At 45.4% G+C, this 25,157-nt stretch overlaps 2 protein-coding genes across 2 annotated transcripts in view; both read left to right on the forward strand.

The window, feature by feature from the left end:
- Window positions 1-16,587, forward strand: part of LOC138954951 (CUB and sushi domain-containing protein 3-like) — a 78,104-nt gene extending 61,517 nt beyond the window's left edge. The window contains exons 24-31 of the mRNA XM_070326690.1: window positions 510-764; window positions 1,100-1,297; window positions 1,694-1,920; window positions 2,707-2,959; window positions 3,465-3,632; window positions 10,823-10,978; window positions 12,758-12,766; window positions 16,580-16,587. Coding sequence (XP_070182791.1) covers window positions 510-764; window positions 1,100-1,297; window positions 1,694-1,920; window positions 2,707-2,959; window positions 3,465-3,632; window positions 10,823-10,978; window positions 12,758-12,766; window positions 16,580-16,587 — 1,274 coding nt within the window. The remainder of the gene's footprint in view (window positions 1-509; window positions 765-1,099; window positions 1,298-1,693; window positions 1,921-2,706; window positions 2,960-3,464; window positions 3,633-10,822; window positions 10,979-12,757; window positions 12,767-16,579) is intronic.
- Window positions 16,588-16,706: 119 nt separating this feature from the next.
- The window catches only part of LOC138960214 (uncharacterized), a 58,969-nt gene continuing 50,518 nt past the window's right edge, over window positions 16,707-25,157 (forward strand). The window contains exons 1-10 of the mRNA XM_070331996.1: window positions 16,707-16,995; window positions 17,313-17,399; window positions 18,911-19,024; window positions 20,258-20,387; window positions 20,958-21,094; window positions 21,681-21,893; window positions 22,469-22,723; window positions 23,236-23,318; window positions 23,757-23,928; window positions 24,872-25,120. Coding sequence (XP_070188097.1) covers window positions 16,833-16,995; window positions 17,313-17,399; window positions 18,911-19,024; window positions 20,258-20,387; window positions 20,958-21,094; window positions 21,681-21,893; window positions 22,469-22,723; window positions 23,236-23,318; window positions 23,757-23,928; window positions 24,872-25,120 — 1,603 coding nt within the window. The 5' untranslated portion in view covers window positions 16,707-16,832. The remainder of the gene's footprint in view (window positions 16,996-17,312; window positions 17,400-18,910; window positions 19,025-20,257; window positions 20,388-20,957; window positions 21,095-21,680; window positions 21,894-22,468; window positions 22,724-23,235; window positions 23,319-23,756; window positions 23,929-24,871; window positions 25,121-25,157) is intronic.

Raw genomic sequence — 25,157 nt, forward strand, 5'->3', positions numbered from 1 at the left:
CGATGTGCCAGGTTTACTGTTAATAACCTAATTTATCTCCATTTTGGGCGGGGATGTAGCTCAGTCGGTAGCGCGCTGGATTTGTATCCAGTTGGCCGCTGTCAGCGTGAGTTCGTCCCCACGTTCGGCGAGAGATTTATTTCTCAGAGTCAACTTTGTGTGCAGACTCTCCTCGATGTCCGAACACCCCCGTGTGTACACGCAAGCACAAGACCAAGTGCGCACGAAAAAGATCCTGTAATCCATGTCAGAGTTCGGTGGGTTATAGAAACACGAAAATACCCAGCATGCTTCCTCCGAAAGCGGCGTATGGCTGCCTAAATGGCGGGGTAAAAACGGTCATACACGTAAAAGCCGTGGGAGTTTCAGCCCATGAACGAACAAACAAAAAATCTCCATTTTGAGGCCCCCTCCCTTTTAATGCCTGATTCTCTCCTTATTTTTTTGGAAGATCTTAAAAGGGTGGTTCGATCACTGTATTCTAAAATATTGTTTCTGATGATGAACAGATGAGACTCCACCCAGCATTCAGTGTCCAGGGGAAGAAGTGATAAGGCTGAGCGTAAGCCAGTCTGCTTACAGCCTCTTCGATCCTAACTCCGCTAATGTCACCTACAATTCCAACGACGCAGTTCTGAATTTTACTCCGTCTGCACCCCTCAACTACTCTTACGCTGAAGTTGGAACATCCACCATTTTCACAGCAACCGTCAAAGATTCTTCTGGAAATTCCGCGTCTTGCCAATTCCAGGTTGTGATTGAAGGTAAGATGGTACTATTTTGTTATGATTGGCTCTGAAGTTGTGTGGTATGCAAGATGTGAAAGAATGTTTTGCATATATTATTCAGATTGTGTAGTAGTTGTTTTTCTGGAGAAAATAACCGCTGTGAATTCTCAGCTGTTGTTTTAAAAAAAAATGTGTTAACTCTTACCTCATTTTTTATATGGATCTGCCACAACTTTTCTTGTATGCTGTCAAAATGTTTGAACCACCAAAGTTTTGACCAAGGAAAGGATTTTGGTTTTACTGTTCTGCATGCTGCATGAGACAAAACAGTAATTTAAAGCAACACTAATATTTAAAATGTTACATTTCAGCCCTTCTGTGTGAATCAAACACGTTAAAAAGTGCAAACACGATATCACTGTGCCAGTCCACAAACTCAGGCGGTCAATCGTGCACTTTCACATGTGACAGCGGTTTCTATTTCTACGAGGATTACCCCACGGAATCCTTCACGTCTACATGTGAACCTGGCCAGCCCTATAATTCTTCTTATGTTCCTTCCTGCGTCGGTGAGTAGGATTTTTTTTATTACGCACATGTATTGTGATATTACTGGGTTTTCGATCGCTGTGTGTCAAATGATGTGTTTGACTATTGATTATGCTATAAGATTGGTTGTTTTTAAGGTTGATGACTTGTGTTGCTTTTCTTTCTCCTTTCTGCTTATAATTGAAAATGAGAATACTTTTGCTTTTTTTTCTTCTGTTTGATTTTTCTGAAGTTAGTCCATTGATCCAAATTAAAACTGATTGATTGAACCTGTTCTTTTTTTAAAATTTTTTAATTTCCTTCATTTACCTTACTGTATTTCACATTTTGACTTTAATTTGGTTTGTCAAAACAAAATTAAAATGAATAAATAACAGAAAATATTGTCATTCCCTCTTCTTTCTTTGCCTCATCAGAATCAGCCCCAGTGCTCTTCAACATGGCCATAACTCTGCAATACCAGGCCAGCCCGTCAGCGGAGATTTTAGAAATCTGTCAACAGGCCTTCAACACTTCTCTCATCACACAGCTGTCAGGGCTTGGAGCAACATTCAAACAGCCGTGTGCCGGCCAGCAAAACATTGCAGCAGTGACGTACAACCAGGGTAGCCTGCAGTCCACATACGACAGCAATAACCAGCAGGTAGGCCTGAAGGAGTATTGTGCCTGTGTTGGTTTGGAGAAAGGGGTAGGGGGAGGAATGAGGGGAGGGAGGTGACAAGGGTGGGATTTGTGAGGATTTGTAAGAAAAAGAGGTATGGGGGAAGAGCATTGTTTTGAGAAAGCATGCGCATGAGCGTGTGTGTGTGTGTGTGTGTGTGTGTGTGTGTGTGTGTGCGTGTGTGCGTGTGTGTGTGTTTGTGTGTGTGTGTGTGCGTGTGTGTGTGTGTGTGTGTGCGTGTGTGTGTGTGTGTGTGTGAGTGTGCGTGTGTGTGCGTGTATGTGTGTGTGTGTGTGCGTGTCAGTGTGTGTGTGTGTGCGTGTGCGTGTGTGTGTGTGTGTGTGTGTGTGTGTGTGTGTGTGTGTGTGTGTGTGTGTGAAAAGAAGGAGTTGAGAAGTTTAGGGGGAAGGGCTGGAAGGAGAGATAAGGTGGAGGGAAGTGTGACTGAGATTTCAGGTGGATAGGTGAGCATGGAAGAAAGGTGTGAGTGATAATTTGCGCATGAGCATATGTGTGCGTGCAAGTGTGTTTGTTTATGTGTATGAGTGCTGCCTTAGTTAGGTTCCTATTCGTGTTATGAATTAACCACACACTTTTTATTGCCTAAATTTCTTGAGAACAGAAGACATTTTGAAGCATCATCGTGAAAACATTCTTAAAAAGTTCTTCTAGGTTGTAAAGTTAATGCTGTCCCCCAACTACCAAACCACAACATTGATCACTTTTATAATAACTTTTATGATGAAATATCTTTCTTTAATTTTTCAGCTTCAAGTTCAGTTCACACTGCTGTTCGAGTCACCAGGAGGTAGTGACAGTGAGCAAGAATACTCGCAGTGCTATGATAATCTGCGCTCGGAATTCCTGAAGCTTTCTCAAAACACAGGTGCTCTCCTCACCTTGAGGAACCTCACTTCTCCGGGTTGCCCTGATGTGTTTGGTACAAGTATCTCAGAAACGACTACTCGGACTTGTAGCAGCGACTACAAGTATCGAAATCCCAACAACACTGCTGTGTGCTGTGAGTATTACTTGTCTGTGTCTTGATAGAATGGGAGGAAGGGGTGTGGGAAGGGAGGATGAGAGCGATTAGGGAGGAGGGAGAAGAAGAATATAACAGAAAGGAAGGTATGCTGTCGAGGGTGTTATTAATGATGGAGGTGAGGGGTTGGGTATGGTGGAGGGGGAAGGGGGGGGGGGGGGGGGGACGATGAGGAGTTTAAGAGAAATGAAGGTAAGCTGAGAGTAGTATGGATGTATTGTTTAATTGTCTGAAGAGATAAGTTTTTGTGTGAAATGTTTAAATTGGTTCTTCCACATAACTGTTTTCATTATTATTGTAGACACAAAATTTACTGTCTAACTTTTAAAAACGCTTGCAAATTTCTAACAAAGATTGCTTTCATTTTCGCATCTTACAAAAACTATTTTCTGCTCTAAGTTTGTGCGAGTCGAAACTGTTTAGTTGTCATGCCCATGCCCATGTGCCTGTGTTATCTTGAGGTCAAATCTTTCCTCCTGTGCAGTGCCTTGCCCCCCGGGTACCACCAAATCAGCGGCAGGCACATGCGACCTGTGTGCGGTGGGTGAATACTGGGTCACCGCCAACGCCTCGCTGTATGGTCAGTGTGTGTCTTGCTCCAGAGGTCAGGCAACGGCCGGGGAAGGAAGCATTGGAGTTGAGTCGTGTATCGGTGAGTTTTCTGTTTTTGTGTGTGTGTGTGTGTGCCGTACTTATATTTGTAGGGTATGGAGGTCATTGTCTGTATTATGGGTGTGAAAATGTGTGTGTGTGTATGTGTGTGTGCATGCATGCTTGCCTGCAAGAGCTCTGTGTGTGTGTGTGTGTGTGTGTGTGTGTGTGTGTGTGTGAGTGTGTGTGTGTGTGCGTGTGTGTGTGTGTGTGTGAGAGAGTTCTTGAGCTTGACTTGTTTTGTATTTTGGTATTGTATGTTCTTGGATTAAATTACATATTCTTACTCCGAGTCACATAATAGCATTGACGCAGTCGAGATGCTAGGTAAACTGAAACGCTATCCCGTCTATAGTCTAAGGGAAGCAACCCAAGCTAAAAAAGTAGCAAGCTTGCTACCCTGGGTTGCCTCCCGTAGCGTGTCACGCCACAGATCTCGTACCCAGTACGAGACACCCTCATTCGACATCTTTCAGCCAGAGAGACAGGTCGTGCTTGATTTCGCTCCTAGGCTGTTGTTTGCTGTCTGCTTGACACCCACCGGCCTTGGCTCCCCGTCTGCTCATTGCTGTTTCTAGCGGTGAGATCGTTCCATTTTGTTGTTGTTTGCATTGCCATTCTGCTGAGAATTTTCTCGTCCGCGGACTTGTGAATTTTACTCGGTAGTTTGTTGCTGTGGCCGCCATTTTGGTCGCCATTTTTCGCTTACACGTGGTGTTTTTTGCTGGTTAGTTTGGGTCCGTGCTCTGACTTTTAGCGTTGACCAGTAGCACTATTACCGCCTTGTAACTTGTACTTTGTGCTAGTTTATTCTGCTGAAGTTTTACGTCCTAGAGACTTGTGTATTTTCAGTAGTCTGTTTTTCTTGCGCGACAGCATGTCGGATAGTGAGAAAAAGAGAGCGGCTAAGGCCGAGAGTAAGGGCAAAGGCCCTGGCAAACCTAAGTCCTCGGCTTCTACTTCTTCGGCTAGGAACCCCACGGTTCACGTTTCTGACCCGAAGACTAACTTCGTTTTTTCGGTGCCCATTTCGGCGCCGGAGGAAACTTCGTCTGGCTCGCGGGCGGCGGGCATTACTACTACCACGTCCGTTTCGACCCCGGTACCTGTGCCGGAGGCTGGCACTCTTGTGGCTAGCCTTTTGTCCTCTTTGCTTCCAGAAATTCGGACGCTCGTGCGTACAGAGATGGCGCGGACGGACCCTGTTTCCAGCTCTGCCTCCCTCCCGGGGGTGTGCGACCCTCGGTCGTTGGCTTCCTGTGTTCCTGCTGTTTCCGGATCACCTGTCCAGCCTGCTGGCTTCGGCGTTGGTGCTGGAGGCCGTGAACAGGGAGGCGTTTCTCTTCTCGGCCGGCGCTCGGTGGCTACCGCTTGCGGGAGTGCACCTGAGCAGGTCCCTTTTGGGATACGGTCGTCGCAAGGTATGTGCTCGCAGCAGCCGTCCGCGGCAGCTGCACTTCCAGTTCCTGGAAGTAGTGGTTCACTGGACAGCGGACAGACCATGGTCCCTGCCGGTTTGAGCTACGAATTACGTAAGCAGTCGTTCACGACAGCTTCCCTTCCGGCTCCGGCCGGAAGTAGTGGTTCACTGGAAAGCGGACAGACCATGGTCCCATCCGGTTCGAGCCACGAACTACGTAAGCAGTCGTTTACGGCAGCTTCTCTTCCGGTTCCGGCCGGAAGTGTTGGTTCACTGGTATGCGGACAGACCATGGTCCCTTCCGGTTCGAGCTTTGCCCAGTTTCAGCAGCCGTTTCCGGCAGCTGCCCTTCCTGCCTGGGCGGGAAGTGTGGGTCCAGCCGGTCGTGCACAGTCCTCTGTCACTTCCGGTTCCGGCCTAGGGCTTCCGGGTTGTAGCTGGCAGACTCCACAGCCATGGCATAGCTATGCCGTTGCTTCTGCTCTTCCGGCTCCTCCCGGTTCTTCCGGTTCGGTTCTCGCCGCGTCCGTTGGGATGCCGGCGGATTTCGAATTCGGTCGTTCTCCTGGGCATTCGGGCTTTCTGCCTCTGTTGGATCAGCAGCAGCCACACACTCCGGTGGTGTCTGCTAGCTCCTCCCTTCAGCTGCCTTCGGTTGCTGGCGTTTCTCACCCTCCTCTTAGCCAGGGTGTGAGTTTCGTCGATGACCAACAGGAGGGGCGTTTGGCTTCCGGCCTGTCCTCGCAGCGTCATTTGTCGGGTTCCTTGGGCTATGAGCCATCCCCTTCATGTGGCGGTTCGGACCTTGGGTCCGTGGACGAGGAGCAGCTGCCTTCGGCGGCTCCGGCCAGCTTCAGGGTAGCGCTAGAAGCGGCCGCGGAAGTCACTTCGCGTTATTTCCCGGAAGGGGCTTCGTCTTCGGCCACGCCTTCGGCGTCGGGTCCGTCGGCGATGGCAGACTTCCGGTGGGCGAAGGAGGAGAACAGCTACTTCCGGTTTGAAGAATCACCGTCAGTGGCTTTCCAGCTTTCTCGTTTGTTCGCCAAGCCCGCTCCTGCCGGCAGCGGGTTGCCTCCAGCAGCAGTTCCGCTTCTGGTGCCGTATGGCACAGCTCCGGAGCATGCTTTGCCTTACCTGGCTGCTGCAACACAGGCAGACTTCTTCGTGCCCTTGGCGGCTCAGAGGAAGTTGCCTTGGCCTAAGGCTTCACGGAACCTTCTTTCGTCCTTTGCTCTGCCGCGTGCACCGCTTCCGGTCACGCCGGCATTGCTACCTCTCTTGACGAAGCCTTTGAAGAAGGATTCCGTTCTCCCTCTTTCGGAGCAGTCTCTCCTGTCCTCTGAGGAGGTGGGAAGGCAGCTCTTGGAACTCAGTTCCATTTCGGAGACTATCCTGCGGGCTCTTTCACGTGCTCTTACAGAGTCTTTGGCTCCCTTTACCTTGAGTAAGGAGCAAGATTCGGAGGACGTATCCACTCTCCTCTCCACGCTGGCAAGGGTGAACGAGGAACAGATGAGATTGTCCTCTCTGCAGTACGTACATTTTGTCTCGTGCAGAAGGGACTTGTTTCTCACCCACTCCCAGTTCTCTGAGGAGTCGACGAGAAACACTCTCAGATCGTCGCCCTTGGTGGATGGTGCTCTCTTCGGCAACCTGGCCGCCGATGCCAGGAAGCAGGAGATCGACACCAACAGAGAACAGCAGTTCTCTTCTTTTGCGCTTCAGTCCCTGAAGCAGCCCAAGCAGGCTGCTCCTCAGCAGGCTCAGCACAAACAGGCTAAGACCTCTGCTCAGGCACATCCTGCTTCCCGGAAAAGATCTATTGCCCCTTCCCGCGGGTCGGGCAAGAGATCTTTTTCGAGGAGGGGTAGGGGCTCTTCCAGTGGAAAGCCCCACCCCCAATGAAGCGTTCCCGGCTTCACGCCCCCCCCGCCCTCCACCTTGGTGATGGCGGGGGGCCTTGCTCGGGCACTTCCACATTGGCTGGCCGCCATACGCAGCCGATGGTTAGTGGGTGTTGTGAAGTCGGGATTCCGCTTGCTTTGGCTGGGGGACAAGGCCCCTCTTACCAGGTGTCCTCCAGCCTTCAAGCCCCCCTTCTCACAGGAGGCAAGGGCCGTCCTCCAGTCGGAGGTTGCCTCACTGATAGAGAAGGGCGCGGTGGAAGCGGTCTCGGACCACAGCTCCCCGGGGTTTTATGGACGGCTTTTCGCGGTCCCCAAAGCTTCGGGAGCTTGGCGTCCTGTCTTGGATCTTTCGTTTCTCAACAAGTTTTTGAGAACGATTCGATTCAAGATGGAGACTCCTGCCTCGGTTCGGGACGCTCTCCGCCCAGGAGACTGGGTGACCTCGATAGACTTGACGGATGCGTACTTCCATATTCTGGTGCATCCCGCCGACCGGAAATGGCTTCGTTTCCGGTGGGCCAGTCAAGTCTACCAGTTCCGCGCACTGCCCTTTGGGCTGTCCCTTGCCCCATGGATCTTTACCATGGTGGTGAGGCAGCTTTGCGCGCTGGTGAGGTCACAGGGAGTGCGGCTGCGAGCATACCTCGATGACTGGCTCATCATGGGCCAGAGCGAGGCTCTCTGCAGGCAGCACACTCTCTTGGTTCTCCGGGAGGCCAGCTTGCTGGGATTCTCGGTCAACCAGACGAAGTCAGAGCTCGTGCCGTCTCAGTCATTCACTTACCTGGGGATGACGTTCAATACGGTCACCTGGACTGTCCAGCCTTCGCAGAAGCGGGTGGACAAGCTCCAGGCTCTCATCCGCTCTACTTCGCTTCTCCTGAGAGCTTCCCTTCGGACTTTGGCCTCCATCCTGGGGCAGATGGAGTCCATGGCCCTTCTGGTTCCACTAGGGAGAGTTCACAAACGCCCGCTTCAGCACGCGCTGAAGCCGTTGGTGGACTCTCCTTGTGTGGATTGGAACACTCTGGTTCCCCTTGGGGATTGGTTCCAGGCTGCAACCCTCCCGTGGCTGGACTCGGGATGGGTATGCAGGGGGGTTCCCATTGTTTCCCCCCCTCCCAACATGGACCTGTTCACAGACGCGTCCATGCTGGGTTGGGGGGCTCACACGGACCGGCTCACGGCCTCCGGACTGTGGTCTGCGGAACAGAGCACATGGCACATCAACTCGCTGGAGTTGGAGGCCGTGTTTCTTGCTCTGGTCGCGTTCCTCCCTTCCCTGGCAGCCAAGCGTGTGCGTCTGTTCACAGACAATACGACAGTGGCTGCCTACGTGAACAAGCAGGGAGGTTCGCGGTCCCCCACTCTCTCCCGCAGAACGTGCGAGATCCTCTCCTGGTGCTCCCAGCGGGAGATCTCTCTCTCAGCGCGTTACCTGCCAGGGAGCCTCAACACACTGGCGGACGCGCTCAGCCGCTCCGACAGGGTGTTGCAGGCGGAATGGACCATCACGCATGGTGCCCTTCTCCGCCTTTGGGCTGTGGCCCCGAAGCCTGTGGTGGATCTCTTCGCCACCAGATTCTCCAGGCGCCTTCCGGTGTTTGTCTCCCCCTTCCCCGATCCGGAAGCGTGGGGGACCAACGCCTTGGACATCCCCTGGACAGGGCTGGAGGCTTACGCCTTCCCACCCTTCCAGCTGCTCAGCCAAGTCCTCAGGAAGGCGGAATTGGAGAGGCCGTCCCTGCTTCTGGTCACCCCTCTGTGGCCGTCTCAGCCCTGGTTTCCGGACCTTCTGAGACTCGCACACGGCCCTCCAATTCCTCTGGCTCTGGTACCAGGCGAACTCGTTCAGCCTCGCACCGGAGTTCCTCACGGGCACCCGCAGTCTCTCAATCTTCACGCGTGGAGACTGTGAGGTCCGCTCTGAGGCGGTCTGGGGCTTCCGACCGCACTTTGGAGTTGGTGCAGCGCTCACATAGGGCCTCTACCTCCTCAGTGTATTCGTCGCATTGGCGTGCCTGGGTCACCTGGTGTCAGGCTCATGGGCTGAACCCGGTGGCTCCTCGTACTATGCACGTAGCCAACCACTTAGCGGATTTGTCTTCCCAGGGGGCTTCTTCCTCCTCTTTGAAGGTTCGCAGGTCGGCGATTGCCTCGACTCTTAAACAGATCGGTCATACCATCAACGTTAGCGGAGTTGTCGCTGGGGTTATTAAGGGCGCGTCTTTGCAGGACGTTAAGCGCTCTTCTCTGCCCAAGTGGGATCTTTTCCTTGTCCTCGAGTTCTTGCGCTCGGCGGACTTCGAGCCTCTAGAGGGCTCTAGCCTCGCGAACCTTACTCGTAAGGCTCTGTTCTTGCTACTTCTGGCTTCGGCCCGCAGAGGTAGCGAGATACACGCTCTTTCAGGCAGTCCGCAGGACATTGGCCGAGAGCGTGACGGCTCCTTGTCTTTGCATTTCCGGGAGGCCTTTCTGGCCAAGAATCAGACACCGGATCAGCCTTCTCCCTGTGTCCTTGTGAGGCCCCTGTCTCATATTGTGGCGCAAGATGACCCAGACATGGTCAATTGCCCGGTTAGGGCCCTGGAGGCATATTTAACCCGGACTCAACCCATCAGGTCGAGCTCCCAGAAGCTCCTCTTTATTTCCTTGAATACGTCCATGGACAGAGATATCACGAGGACTACCTTGGCCAGGTGGGTGTCGGCTCTCATAAAACAAGCTTATGTGTGGAGTCTGGCACAAAAGGGGGGGGCTCAGCCTGCCTTCCCTCTCGAGTCGGCTAGAATGCACGAGTCCCGGGCATGGGCATCGTCATTGGCTGTTTTGAGGTCCCGAAGACTCGACGACGTCCTGCGCACAGCATACTGGCATTCAGACGACGTCTTTATCTCGTTCTACTTGAGAGACATCGCCGCGGTATGCCGTGATGGCTCAAGGACCCTCCCCGCACTGGTGGCAGCGGGGCAATGCCTCTCCAGATCATAACAGTGAGTTTGAAATTTTTTACTTCTTACCCACCACCTTGTTGGAGTTATCTGCTATTATGTGACTCGGAGTAAGAATATGTAATTTAATCGAAAATTTTTAATTAAATTTTCATTTGATTAATATACTTACCCGAGTCACATAGGTAATTCCCTCCCACCTTCCCCGCTTGTAGTTTCTTTGGATTCTAGAAGTCGAATGAGGGTGTCTCGTACTGGGTACGAGATCTGTGGCGTGACACGCTACGGGAGGCAACCCAGGGTAGCAAGCTTGCTACTTTTTTAGCTTGGGTTGCTTCCCTTAGACTATAGACGGGATAGCGTTTCAGTTTACCTAGCATCTCGACTGCGTCAATGCTATTATGTGACTCGGGTAAGTATATTAATCAAATGAAAATTTAATTAAAAATTTTCGAATTTAAGACGCCATCTCTTAAAATAGCATGCAATGACAGTGTCATGCTACACTCTTGTCCTGTTTCTGCATGGATGTGTTTATGTGTCCCAGACCCCAGAACTTTCACAATGAACTTAGGCTCTTTCAGAAGCATTCAGACACGGCACAGAGACTACACATAGTGTAGACCCTGGGAATAAATCTCTCACCGAACCTTGGAAACGAAACACATTGACAAGTGAAATGCTGTTGTTGTTGTTGCTTTTTAAGCTGAACACACTAAGCGCTGAGGTATTTCCCCATGCAACTATTGCTATATGTCTTTATTTCTGGGTTTACTTTTGTTTAGCCTATCCTTAATTGATTCCAAAGATGACTCTTTCAGACTTTGCAAGATGTTTTACGGAAAATTTAGTGCCAAAGCTTTGACTTCATTCAATTAATTCAAAGCTTTATATATTTTGTCTGTGTTTTCAGAGCAATGTGATGGCAACTTAGTGTCCAGTAGTGGAATACCTCCGTGCAGGGAATGTACAGGGAATTCCTTTGCCCTCAACAGCACTTACTGCCAAAAATGCCCTGCCAACACATTGGCACTGCGCAAGGAGACCCCTCTCAATGCTTCCTGCAACAGTAAGTTGACTGACGTTGGGAGTGTATGCTGTAGTTTTCATAAGAAGTTGTTGTGCATCTAGCCACAGACTGGTTGATGGTGGTTTAGCTTCAGTAATAAACAGTTTGTAGACTGGTTGATGGTGGTTTATCTTCAGTGATAAACAGTTTGTAGACTGGTTGATGGCGGAGTGGCGCAGTGGTTAGAGCGCTTGCCTCTCAAGCTGGAGGTCGTGGTTCGTCCCCCACTCGGGGACAAATACAAATACCCGATTTTTCCGAGCGCTCTCCAGTCCACCCAGCTGGAAATGGGTACCTGACCCTATTCAGGGCCGGGGAAGGAAAAGGCAGCGAGGGAGAGGAAATGGGCACCGCCCTCATAAAAAGCTGGCCCCCAGAAAAGTGGAGATCTCTAACATCTCTCTCCCCTACGACCAGATGGTTATGGGAATACCTTTACCTTTACCTTTTAGACTGGTTGATGGTGGTTTAGCTTCAGTGATAAGCAGTTTGTAGACTGGTTGATGGTGGTTTAGCTTCAGTGATAAACAGTTTGTAGACTGGTTGATGGTGGTTTAGCTTCAGTGATAAACAGTTTGTGACTGGTTGATGGTGGTTTAGCTTCAGTAATAAACAGTTTGTAGTGACTGGTTGATGGTGGTTTAGCTTCAGTAATAAACAGTTTGTAGTGACTGGTTGATGGTGGTTTAGCTTCAGTAATAAACAGTTTGTAGACTGGTTGATGGTGGTTTATCTTCAGTGATAAACAGTTTGTAGACTGGTTGATGGCAGTTTAGCTTCAGTGATAAACAGTTTGTAGACTGGTTGTTGGTTGTTTAGCTTCAGTGATAAGCAGTTTGTAGACTGGTTGATGGTGGTTTAGCTTCAGTGATAAACAGTTTGTAGACTGGTTGATGGTGGTTTAGCTTCAGTGATAAACAGTTTGTAGACTGGTTGATGGTGGTTTAGCTTCAGTGATAAGCAGTTTGTAGACTGGTTGATGGTGGTTTAGCTTCAATGATAAACAGTTTGTAGACTGGTGGATGGTGGTTTAGCTTCAGTGATAAGCAGTTTGTAGACTGGTTGATGGTGGTTTAGCTTCAGTGATAAGCAGTTTGTAGACTGGTTGATGGTGGTTTAGCTTCAGTAATAAACAGTTTATAGACTGGTTGATGGTGGTTTAGCTTCAGTGATAAACAGTTTGTAGACTGGTGGATGGTGGTTTAGCTTCAGTAATAAACAGTTTGTAGACTGGTTGATGGTGGTTTAGCTTCAGTAATAAACAGTTTGTAGACTGGTTGATGGTGGTTTAGCTTCAGTTATAAACAGTTTGTAGACTGGTTGATGGTGGTTTAGCTTCAGTTATAAACAGTTTGTAGACCTGCGGACAGTTGATATGGGAAATGAAAACAGCAGCATGTTAGCATTTAGTAAGTTTGGTGAGGTTTGGGGAAAAATGTTGGCAAAAAAGGTTGGCAGGTTGGTTATGGTTTGCTGCTTGGGTTCTCATTGTGGGTGGTGGGAGATAATTTATTTCTCTGACAGGGTTTCTGATTACACAAGAAAAATTGTCCCAAAAATGTATTCTCAACAGAGTGCTAAGTTATTGCTACCTGGAAGAATAGCTTTTTTTCATAAGCGCCTGCTTTTAAATTGATACTTTTTTATGGCTAAGAGGAGCTAAAAGAAAATAACTCTTAAAATGGGAGGTATTCAACTTACACAGTTTAACTATATTTGTAGTAAGAATTAGTTTGATATTTACTGACTTGTGTTTTCTGATGACTTTGTCCTGAACAGATCCTGAAGGTAAAACTTGCATAGTGTTAGATTTGGTGGCTTGCTTGGTTTTGCTCTTTTAGACTGCTTTTAAATTGCCTTTGATTCGGACTGTTTTGATCTGAAGGTCTTTTTATTTCCATTTCCAACTGTGTTTTTCTGCTGTATAAGTTCATCTTCTTTTCAAAATTTGTTTTTGCCTAACTATTGCCTAATTGTTTAATTGTTTAATTGTTTGTTATGGGTTATACAAACATGAACTATCTCTTAGATTTGACAGAAAGATAAAAAAAATAAAAAAAAGTAAATGGGAACCAACTTGCCTTTAGTTTCTGATTTCTTCTTTCTGAATATTCATATTGTTTTGAAGGTTTGAATGTTAACTGATACCAGAATATTATTAACTTTTTGTTAATTCCAAAGCTAACATGGTTGATGTTGTCTTTTCTGTTTGTTGTTCTTCTTTCTGTAAACTTAAAAACAATTTATTTGACGCTAAGGCCTAAAAAAAAATAGGTGTGGTTACGGTAACCCGACCTACCCTATTTTTAGGGGCCGACCCTATAACTTTTTATTACATTTGTCAAAAAAAAAAAAAAAAAAAAAAAAACCCAGTGCAGAAAACGCAATGAAAGCAAAATCGCCCGAGTCGCACACTTATTTCCCTGTCAAGTAGGTTTAATTTGTACACATTAGAAAAAAAAGTAAAAAAAAAAAAAAGTGATTGCCTACCTTCCTACCCTATTTTTTTTGGGCAATGTTACCGTAACCACACCTTTTTTTTTTTTTGCCTAAGTACAAAGTCATGTGTCATATTCATTTTTAACATATTTATAACTTTCCCATTTTCTTCTATTCTTGTTAAAATCTCAACAATATTGTGGGCATAGACAGCTTTGTTATGTTCGCTTAAAATTGTAAGCATTTTCAACTGTGTTCTGATTTTGTTTTTGATGTTACTGGCTTTTGTTTTGCTACCATTTTTGCTGGGTTAGGTATTTTTTGTCTGTACATCATATGTCGAGAGGCATAAATTCCGCAAACTGAACTTTAAAAAATCACAAAAAATCAACTCAGTGGTGAATGTTTTCAATGTTTGAATATTTTATTTATTGGCCATTTTAGTGTTTATAAACCTTCGCTTTATTGATTTTGAATAGAACATCATGAAATGACAATTTTTCAAAAAAAGTGACTGAGTCCAAGCGCAATGATTTCGGAAAACGTTCAGTGTTCATCACGTTCAATGCTTTGGCCAGCTCTAAGCATCCCAATCGCTTGCTGTCTCTCTCCTTCATCAAGTCGTGGCATGATTGCGATATCTGATACAGCCAAACAGCCAGTTGCATTTTATAGGGCCATACACTATCTTTTTTACGTTATTGTCTCCCGTTCAGCCCATTGTCTTTATTAGCACAGTGAGCTGTGGCTGGATCAGCAATACTGCAAAGCGCACGCTGACAGCGTGAAACATTTGCTCCGACACTCAAGATGTCAACTACAAATTACAGGTTCAATCTGATTTTCGTTTGAGAGCAAAATCGTTCAATGCACTATTTGCAGAATTTATGCCTTTCAGTATATATGCTTGCAGAGTAAAGATGTGTACATGCTTTGCTTGCGCTAGTATGGCTGCTTCAAAGTATGTTTGATGGTACATGTAGCAAGAAAAGAACGGACCATTGAGTAGGCATTGCCATTGAGTTTTTAAGTTTGTGTGTTGTTTTATTTGGTTATTTCGTTACTTTTATAGCTGAGAACTGTTACAGGAGTGAATACGGCTGAAAATAAAATTAAAACTACCACTCTTCATCGGTCTACCAATGTTTCCCTTTTCAGCTTTTGATTGCACATACAGCATCATTCGCAATGTTGCCATGCTGGGTGTTGCCATTCAGACGCACACATCAACAATTGCTGAGTGCAAAGGCTTTTGTGATCGGTGGGAAACCCTGCCTTTCACTTCCTCTCAGTGTATGGGCTTCAACTACAATAACGTCCGCAGCTTTTGCTTCTTGTACGACACGGAATTACAGTTCGAGACCAACCTGGAGTACGATTACTATGAGCGCAGTTGTGCGGCTAGGAACCTGATAGGTGATTGGTTGCTGGCCGAGAGGCTGGCTCGTTTTTCTGCATGCTGGAATGTGGTTTTTGGTTTAACCGCTTCTAACGGGCGGGGATGTAGCTCAGTCGGTAGCGCGCTGGATTTGTATCCAGTTGGCCGCTGTCAGCGTGAGTTCGTCTCCACATTCGGCGAGAGATTTATTTCTCAGAGTCAACTTTGTGTGCAGACTCTCCTCGGTGTCCGAACACCCCTGTGTGTACACGCAAGCACAAGACCAAGTGCGCACGTAAAAGATCCTGTAATCCATGTCAGAGTTCGGTGGGTTATTGAAACACGAAAATACCCAGCATGCTTCCCCGAAAGCGGCGTATGGCTGCCTAAATGGCGGGGTAAAAACGGTCATACACGTAAAAGCCGTGGGAGTTTCAGCCCATGAACGAACAAACAAAGAAAACCGTGATTTTGTCCTGCACCTAGACATTGGAATTAATGTGCATGCTGCCAGGTTTTTGTGGATGTGGATTTGTATTCATTGATGAGGTGATCAAATGACCTTTGCCTGCTTCAAACCTCAACTAAAGCTTTTCCCATTCTGCTTTTGCACACAGGTGGTGAACTGCACTTGCGATTGAGATTTTGCTTGCTAGATGTGGACTTGTATTTTACAATGTTGACTGTACCTATTCCACTACTGCTTCCCTAACATGTGCAACCCTAGTCTGCATCTTCTCCTCTGCCAGCCCCCCATCTTGCCTACGCATATAAATGATCCATCCCCACTGACACACGTTTATACTCGAGCAATACTCCCTTTTATCTTGACACCTCAGCCAATATCTTCACTAATGGTGCCATCTGGTGCCATTTGAAATTAGAAATGGTCATAGAATCAGCATAGAAAAATCTTTTTTTTTCTTCTTCTTTTTTTTTTCTTTTTTTTTTCACACACCCCCCCCCCCCTTTTCCCAGCATCCACTCTCCCCTACTCACCCCACATTGTCCATCCCTCTCCCATCACCCACCTCCATCCCACCCTACCTCCATGTGGTTCCCAACCATCCTCACTGATGCACTTCTAGTGCATTGGTATTTTATACCTGCAGTATATTATGTATTCGTTGTACACCTGTTTTGTACACAATTAACATACTCTCACCTTTCAGGATGGAGTTGTTGTATTGCATGCATTGAGGAGTAGACATCGTATGTGATGAATAGTATTTTGCGTATATCGTATAAATTGTTTTGTTTATGATGATGATCGTTGGTTTGGAGGTTTGTTGTGCATGTATGATAATTTTATTTGCTTTGTGTGGTCTGAGGTTTAATTCTGCAAGAATTAATATTACAGTTAGCAAGACACCTAAAAGTTTGTGTGTAAAGTCGTTTTTCTGATGTGTGTTTGTTTAGAGACTAATACTGTAATAGTCTCAGATGCAGATAAATGTGACCCTCCACCACGGAATGAGTCGCATGTCACCTTTTCATGATTTCATATTGTCTCATTGTCTGAAAGAGTTTTTTATTCTCTATCCAGTGGTGAAAACCGTTTTAGAAAAGAGTGAACACTTTTCGAGTTATAAGCCTGTGACTATGGTGACCCTCACACTGTTACTAGTGACCCCCCGGGCTTATATTTTGCCTAGCGCAGAACCGCGCGAGGTGACATGCGACTCATTTCGTGGTGGAGGGTCACAAATGTAGTTACTAGTAATTCTTGAAAAACCATACCCTAATCATTGATAAAAATGATGTCTTCTTTATAAAATTTGCAGATGTGTAGAACTTTCTTGTGAAACTCTGGAGACTTTTCTGCGTGTGTGTTTGTTTGTCTGTTTGTTTAAATGTTTGTGCAGTTAAATTCTTTATCAAATTTGTGTCAGACAGTCGTTGACTTCATCAGGATGGTGAGGATAAGTTAGGAATGATTGTTTGTTCAGGTTATACTTAACTTTTGTTGCTGTTCCCGTTTACTTTTGCGTTGTTAGTATCTTTTAGCATTGTGTTTTAGACTGCTACTGCGCCCCGATGTGTCAAGCTGGCTATTACTCCATCACTGGATATCAGCCCAATTGTCTCCCCTGTCCCATGGGCTTCATCAGCACCACTGGTGCTGCCACCTCCTGCCAGGCTTGCGCTGCTGGGCAGACAACTCGCAGTCAGGCCTCCACCTCTTGTGTCACTGATGGAGGTATGTGTGTGGGTTGGTGTGTGTGTGTGTGTGGGGGGGGGGGGTGGTGGTGGTGATGTGTGTTGTGTGTTGTGTGTGTGTGTGTGTGTGTGTGTGTTCTCAAAGCCAAAAGTGTGTCATGCAGGTTCGTGTTCACATGGCAGATTGTTATAGGGCTATTAATTTAGCTCAAACTCACTCCTGTTGGCTTTACCTCCAAAGGTAATTGAAGTGTTTAGTGCACTTGGTTACATGTGGATGGAGACATACTGGCTTATCACTCTATGGAAGCTGTAACCATACATACTTGCATTTAATGGGAGTCTGTTTTATTTCAGCCTCAGTGGTATGCCAGAACAATCCTTGTGAGAACAACGGCAACTGCTCTGTGCTTCTCCATGATGCCTACTGCACCTGTGAGCCTGGTAAGTACATCACACACTGGTTCAATAGTTTAAGATAAGATAAGATAAGAAACTTAAAGTCCATTTTCATTTTACACAAACATGGACAATTTTCTTTTGGCACCACATCACATTTCTAATAAGGCACACACAAAAAAAGGTGTGGTTAAAGGTAACATATGGCCAAAAAAAATAGGGTAGAAAGGTAGGCAATCACTTTTTTTTTTGTAAACTTTTTTTTCTAATGTGTACAAATTCAACCTACTTGACAGGGAAATAAGTGTGCGACTCGAGCGCTTTCGCTTTCATTGCGTTTTCTGCACTCGTTTTTTTTTTTTTTATTATTATTTTTTTAACAAATGTAATAAAAAGTTATAGGCTCGGCCCCTAAAAATAGGGTAGGTCGGGTTACCGTAACCACACCTATTTTATTTTTAGGCCTAACACAAAGACACGATAAAAAAGGCTTATTCCAACATAATATGGTACATGTAATACATGTAGCAGAATGTTTGTAATTACACATACAACTTTTTTTCATGAGAACCCTGCTGGAAAAAGAGAAGAAAAACAACACCGACGGATTCAGTGTTTTATCAGAGAATCCTGATCTGAATAAAATGAAAGCTCCAATTGTGTTAAAACATTTTTATGACATAAGAAGAAAAAAAAACCCACTTGGTCAGTTAGAGTGAATACAGGAGATTTCTCACTTTGTGTCTGTTTAAGTGCTCATGTTTTATTTAACTTCCTTTGGTAAGTACAGGGTGACCCAAAAAAAAGAGTACCCAAACAAAATGTCATAAATTGAACAAAAATAAAGCAATCTTCATAAAATTTATTTACACACACAAGTAGCCTCTGCATGATTTGCACAGAAAATTTTAGCGTTCTAGCTTGTCTTTCAGGAAAGTTATGCTCATTCTACAGAACATGCTCCAAATGGCCTCCGCGCCGATTCAGGCAAACTTGAACTCGCCGCGCAAAGTTATCAATCACCCGCACACACTCCTGTTGCGAGATTCCGCGAATGGTTGTTGTGATGGCTCGCTTGAGTTCTGCGATTGTCTGTGGGTTGTTCCTGTAGACGTTGTCTTTCAGGAACCCCCAAAGATAGAAATCTGGGGGATTTAAATCCGGGGCAGGCCATTTGGAGCATGTTCTGTAGAATGAGCATGACTTTCCTGAAAGACAAGCTAGAACGCTAACATTTTCTGTTGAAATCATGCAGAGGCTACTTGTGTGTGTAAATAAATTTTATGAAGATTGCTTTATTTTTGTTCAATTTATGACGTTTTGTTTGGGTACTCTTTTTTGGGGGTCACCCTGTATTTGTTTATTTGTTTACGTTTGTTTGTTTGTTAATTTGCATCACATTTCAACATCGTGGTTTTTCATCCTGCATTCTGTATCTGTAGTTGGTATTTTATATAATATTGTTCATATTTTAAACTCTAAAAGAATATGCTGGTACATTTGTATGTGATACATTTACCTTTAAATGTGTTGACGTGCTTTTGTTTGGATTGCAGGTTTCACTGGTCGTTACTGTGAGCAACTCATCAATTTCTGTGCGTCATCTCCCTGCTACAATAATGCCACCTGCTTCAGTAGTACACAGGGCTTTAGCTGCTCGTGTCTCTCAGGTAGAGATTGCTAGAAGAAAAAGAAAATGAAAACTGAAGTTACATTTTACATTAGAGACAGTGTTACCACCCTTTGAAGACCGCCTGTTTTAAGACCGCCTGTTTTAAGACCGCCGGTTTTAAGACAGCCGGTTTTAAGACAGCCTGTTTTTAGACCGCCTGTTTTCAGACCGCCGGTTTTAAGACAGCCTGTTTTTAGACCGCCTGTTTTCAGACCGCCGGTTTTAAGACAGCCTGTTTTAAGACAGCCGGTTTTAAGACAGCCTGTTTTAAGACAGCCTGTTTTAAGAACGCCGGTTTTAAGACAGCCTGTTTTAAGACAGCCTGTTTTAAGACAGCCTGTTTTAAGACAGCCGGTTTTAAGACAGCCTGTTTTAAGACAGCCTGTTTTAAGACCGCCTGTTTTCAGACCGCCTGTTTTCAGACAGCCTGTTTTAAGACTTCGCCCCTTTTAAGGCCCAAGATTTTGAGATTTTGTGAACATCAGCTCTGTTAATGTACGTCCATTTTAAAACTCCCCCCCCCCCCCCCCATTTTATGACAATACCAACAACCATGCAACACAAATATCCCCCCTCATACTAAGGGGGAATAATCAATAAAAACACAAGGCTTATGATCAGTCAAGTTCATTTTTACTAGACTGATAAAAAGATATATAGGTAAAAGTTTGGCATGATATGGGCACGGATTGGCGGAAGATAAGCATGGTTAGGGGGGTAACTGCTTTATCATGAAATTCAACCCCCGGTAACTGCTTTATCATGAAATTCAACCCCGGGGTAACTGCTTAATCATGAAATTGAATCCCTCCAAAAGCTGGCCCATGTTAGCTGGCAACAACGTGTCTGAGCTCCCGCTGCAAACCTTCATTTACCCCTGAGTCAGCATGGTCGGGGTGTGAAACCATTACCATGTGCTTACTTTACGGCACCCATGCTGCTGTCAGTGTTGTGCTGAATGTTGTGTACACCAAGGAGACTTGTGCAACATTGTTTTCTCTTGAATAGTTAAACATGGTACTGCCTTGACGCGAGAAAGGAACAATTTACATTGTTGACGTTGACAAACAAAAATAATAACCAAAATATTGCCGTCCTTCTTCTGAAACAGTTGAAGGGGTAGATGCACATTAAAATAGTTCCCAACGGGACAGTTTATAAACGATTAAATCAGGTACTAGTTTTTGAGCACTCAGAACATTGAAATGTTCGTGTGTTTGTGTTATCACAGGTTTCAATGGCAACAGATGTGAAGAGAACATTAACGACTGTAGCTTGCAGTCTTGTAATCGCAAAGGAACATGCATTGACCAAGTCAACGGTTTCACGTGTGCCTGCCTGGAGAACTACCAAGGAAACCAGTGAGTATGCCATTTGCTTAGTTCTCAGGTTTCAGCAGAATGTTAAAATGTTGTAAGTTAAGCATGTACAATACAGTGTACAGCATCTTAAACGTGTGATTCCACCGAAAGCGGCCTATGGCTGCCTAAGTGGCGGGGTAAAAACGGTCATACATAAAATACCCACTCGTGCAAAAATACGAGTGTACGTTGGAGTTTCAGTCCATGAACGCAGAAGAAGAAGAAGAAAATTGTGATATTCAACAAAAGTAATCATCAACCTAATAGAAGAGACAATATATACATGTACTTCAATGTCTGGAAAAGGTAAGGAAGATCACACAGAAAAAAAGGTTGAGCAGAAAGAAGAGCAAAGAAAGGAAAGTTCAGAATGATCATGATTTCATTTCAGCATTGTGTGTGTGTTGCTCAGTTTTAGCATGTCTGAACACTTGCTAAATCAGTTGCAGAACACTGTCGATAAATGGTTACTAGTTTTTGAGTTTAAACCAAAGAAGAAATACATGTAGAGCCAAAAGAGTGACAGCTGAAACTGATAGCAGCTTTTGTAAGACTTTCTAATTCTGCCAGGTGTGAGCAGCAAGAGTTAAGGGGCTGTGACATCTTCCCTTGTGGCGAAAACTCCACATGTCGTAACACCAACGACTACCACCGTGTCTGTGACTGCTTCCCAGGATTTACCGGGCCTCTTTGTGACATGGAGATCAGTAAGTTTTGTACTTGCTGTTGGCTATCTCCAGAATAGACGATGTTTGAAAACAATTTGTTGCAGAATTGCTCCCTGGCACGTAGTGATTGCTCACATTGTATTTTGATCGAGGTCATGTGGGTTTGGCTTGAGGTCACAGAAAACACACTTGCTTAGCGAATACTTCATCAGTGGCAATTCGTGGCGCCAATGATTATATTTTTGAAAGAAAATGATATATTTAGTGCACGCTGCATAGCATACACTTCATAGTTAGTTGTTCATCCCGATCGCAAGTTAAAGCCGATCGGAAGTGTGGAACATGCTCCGAAACATCTTGAAATTCATTTTGTGTGACAAGCACCTCACAGCGAGATTACCGGGAGATTACCTTGATGTCTGTTTGCTATTTTCTATTGATGAACCTGATGCATGAATGTAAGATTGTTCATGGCATTGGGAATGAATGAAAAATGGTGTATGACATGAAATGTCTGTTGATTGACCCGAATTTGAGTGATCAGTTTTGGTGCTCACTCTTAGGAGATAATTATACCTCCTTGGCAGCCAGTCTCAATTTCTTCATATTCTTCTTTCCGCATTAGATGAGTGTGAATCTCAGCCATGCTTGAACGGAGGCACATGCACTGACAAGGTCAACGGCTTTGAGTGTGCCTGCCGTGCCAATTTCACTGGAGACAGGTGTGAGCTTCCGGTCAAGTTGTGTGCCGGTGTCAGCTGTGGCATTGCTGACAGTTGTGTGGACGATGCCGTCACTGGCCTGCCGTTGTGCGTCTGCCGCTCAGGATATACACAGGGTAAGGATTTGTTTTGTTGATGCGTTGTTGGTGATAATGGTCTTACTGTGTTATTTATGTGTGGTGTTGACAGGTACAGGAAAGTTGAAAAAGTCCAAGGGGGGGGGGAGGGGGAGAGAGAGAGAGAGAGAGAGAGAAGTAGAGAGACTCAGACTCAGACTCAGAACTTTATTACAAAAGGATAAAGGTTTTAGGCAAAGCCTATTCTTCCAACCAAAGAGAGAGAGAGAGAGAGAGAGAGAGAGAGAGACAGAGAGAGAGAGAGAAGAGAGAGCGAAGAGAGAGAGAGAGAGAGAGAGAGAGAGAGAGAGAGAGAGAGAGCAGAGCAGAGAGAGAGAGAGAGAGAGAGAGAGAGAGAGAGAGAGAGAGAGAGAGAGAGAGAGATGTTAATGGATGGAGAGAGGGGGACAAGGAAAAAAAGAGTGAGAGGGAGGGAAGGAGCGAAAGAGAAAGAGAGGATTAAATGGTAGGATATCTGCGTCTGGCAGTTGAATTTATATTCATTATTTATTGTTTTCATTCAGCCTCACTGATCGTTATGAATGAAAGCCCCAAAATAACTTTCTCAATTTCAGGAGAACTTTGCAAGTATTCCTACAATGCTGAGACAACCGTCTCAGTCGGCACAAACTTGGAATCACAAAATGTGACGGAAACTTCGCAGTGCCGTGCTCTGTGTGATGCCCGCGGGGACCAGTGCCAGGCGTTTGTGTTCCGTCTGGACACACACCTCTGCACGCTGTATTCTCAAGTTGTCAGCACTGTGCCAGTCAACACGGCTGTTGACGGTCCAACCAGTCTGTCCGTCAAACGCTGCTCTTATCCTAGAGGTGAGCTTTTCATTGAAATGTACGTATCAGGCTTTGCAGAAAATAGTTGTTTATTTGAATCACTCCATCTTTTACAGCTGAGGTGGATTCTCATGATGACTGTGACATCAACATGCTCTAGTAGACTACAGAAGTCTGAGATAATCAGGTCTTGTCTGCTCCCATAGAGTTTGGTGCGGAGAGGGAGTCTTTTACAGCTGAGGTGGATTCTCATGATGACTGTGGCATCAACATGCACTAGTAGACTACAGAAGTCTGAGATAATCAGGTCTCAAAGAGGGGATCGAGTTTTAGAATGGAGGTAAATTTCCATAGGCTATAAACAAACAAATCTGAAAATCAAGGGGGGAGTCTTAAATTGGGGGGTCTTAAAAGGGGGTTCCACTGTACAACTTTCGTGTACATCTATGTGTTAAAGTCATTCACTCATTTGCCTGCTCTTTTCTAAACCAGCTGACAAGCTTTCTTCTTACTTTAGTTAATTCAAAAGTATTTAATGTTATTCTTTGCAGATGACTTCCTTTACACTGAGTGGTTCAACACCAATAATCCTCGAACAGGCATTGAACTGGAAGCTTATGACTCGATTCAAGCGGTATGTTCTACTTTCAGTGTTGTTTCTGTTGATTTTGATGTATAAAAGAGTGACTTGCTGGTGATAAGGAAAAGCACTGCATGTTCTCTGTTGTTTTTGATTTCATGTCTCTGTGGGTGTGCGTGTGTGCCTGCAGTTATGTGTGCATGTTCATGTGGATGTGTGAGCTGATTTGTGTTTGTTAATTTTTTTTTTTTATCTATAATTTACTCAGCTAGCTGCTTCATAGGGGGCTTGCATTTTGTTCAGCCAGGTATTTGACGCGTCTGATTTAAAGTAAGTCTTCTTCAAGTGAATTTTACAGTTTGTCGGTATTTGCACAAAATAAGCTTATACACTGAAAGGTAGTGTTGTTTTTGTTTGTTAGTTTTTGTTTTAGGCGTTCTCTGCCATTTTCTTTGACAAAGGTTTTTCAATCTTTACAAATTCTCTGCACAGTTTGGCCTGACGGTGTGCGAGAACACAGAGCCAGTGGATGTGGAGTGTCGGGTGGCAGCTACCCAGGGTACCATCCCTGCAGGAGTGACATGTCAGCTGTCAGGTTTGCAGTGTACACCCAGCCCTTCCTGTCCCGACATGGAGATACGCTACAAGTGTGCCCGCAGTAGAGGTGAGAGTTAGCGTTGTCTTTTTGCAGAAGTGTTCACCAGTGCTGGACTGATCGTGTAACCTCTGCGAACGCCAAGATGAAGAAGAAGCAGAAGTGTTGTTTCATGATTAAATGGCAAATGAGAGTTCATACAAAATGTTTCCTTTGAAATCGGCATTTAGCTGCCTGAATAACGGGGTAAAAACGGCCATACACGTAAAAATATACTTGTGCAAACACATGAGTGAACATGGGAGTTTCAGCTCATGGACGAAGAAGAAGATAAAAATGTTGACATTTTTCAGTTTACAGTTGAGGAGTTTAATCAATGTGAAAGCTTTGATGAACCTATGTGTCATGAGGAACATTGAAAATATGTCTTGAATAGAGATTTTACAAAAGAAAGTCTCCTAAAATTAAAAAGGCAAAGGTAAAGATCGTTCCAAACCGTTTGGTTGTTGTGGTTGTGAACATTAGTTATCATTAGTTATGTTAATTCTAGTTATTGTAAAGCGCATTGAGCATTATACATGATTATGCGCTATAGCAAATGTCCATTATTATTATTATTATTTTAACATACATGTCAGAGACCTTTACTTCTCTCTGAGCCAGCTTCACGAGGGCTCTGCACATGACCTCTCCCTCTCCCTCTCCCTCCCTCTCCCTATCTGCCTTTTACAGTGTTGTTTCCAGACACAGAGGACAATAGTTCAGTTTGAGCTGGATTCAAATATATAAATTGTTGTGTCATTGGCATCCAGCATGTCAAAACTATCGGACAATCGACCGGCCTTGGGCTAGGATAATACATCATATACAAAAAAAGGATACATAAATGGCCGAGGCCCGGGAACAACACTACTTTTAGGTATGTATTCTTGTACCATGCAGCTAGAGATGAAACCTGTTCCATGGAATGTCATGACTTTACTAAAACACGTCTACCAAACTGTGTGTGCAGTGTTTGAGGGCAAGCTGTGCAGCGTTCGTGATGTTTGCAGCGAACGCAGCACCTGTGCCACAGGCAGCCAGTGCATCAACGACCCTTTGAATCCCAAAGGATTCAGCTGTAGAAACTGCCCCCAAGGTTACACAGGTGACTTGTGTCAGCTGACCACCGACGAGTGTGCTGTTCAACCGTGTCTCAACAATGGCACCTGTGTTGATGAGTTCCTGACCTTCAGCTGCAACTGTCCTGTTGGATTTGAGGGTGAAATTGTTTGCATTGATTTCTTGTGTGTATGATG

This window comes from Littorina saxatilis, linkage group LG2 (assembly GCF_037325665.1).
Source record: "Littorina saxatilis isolate snail1 linkage group LG2, US_GU_Lsax_2.0, whole genome shotgun sequence".
NCBI classification, from domain to species: domain Eukaryota; kingdom Metazoa; phylum Mollusca; class Gastropoda; order Littorinimorpha; family Littorinidae; genus Littorina; species Littorina saxatilis.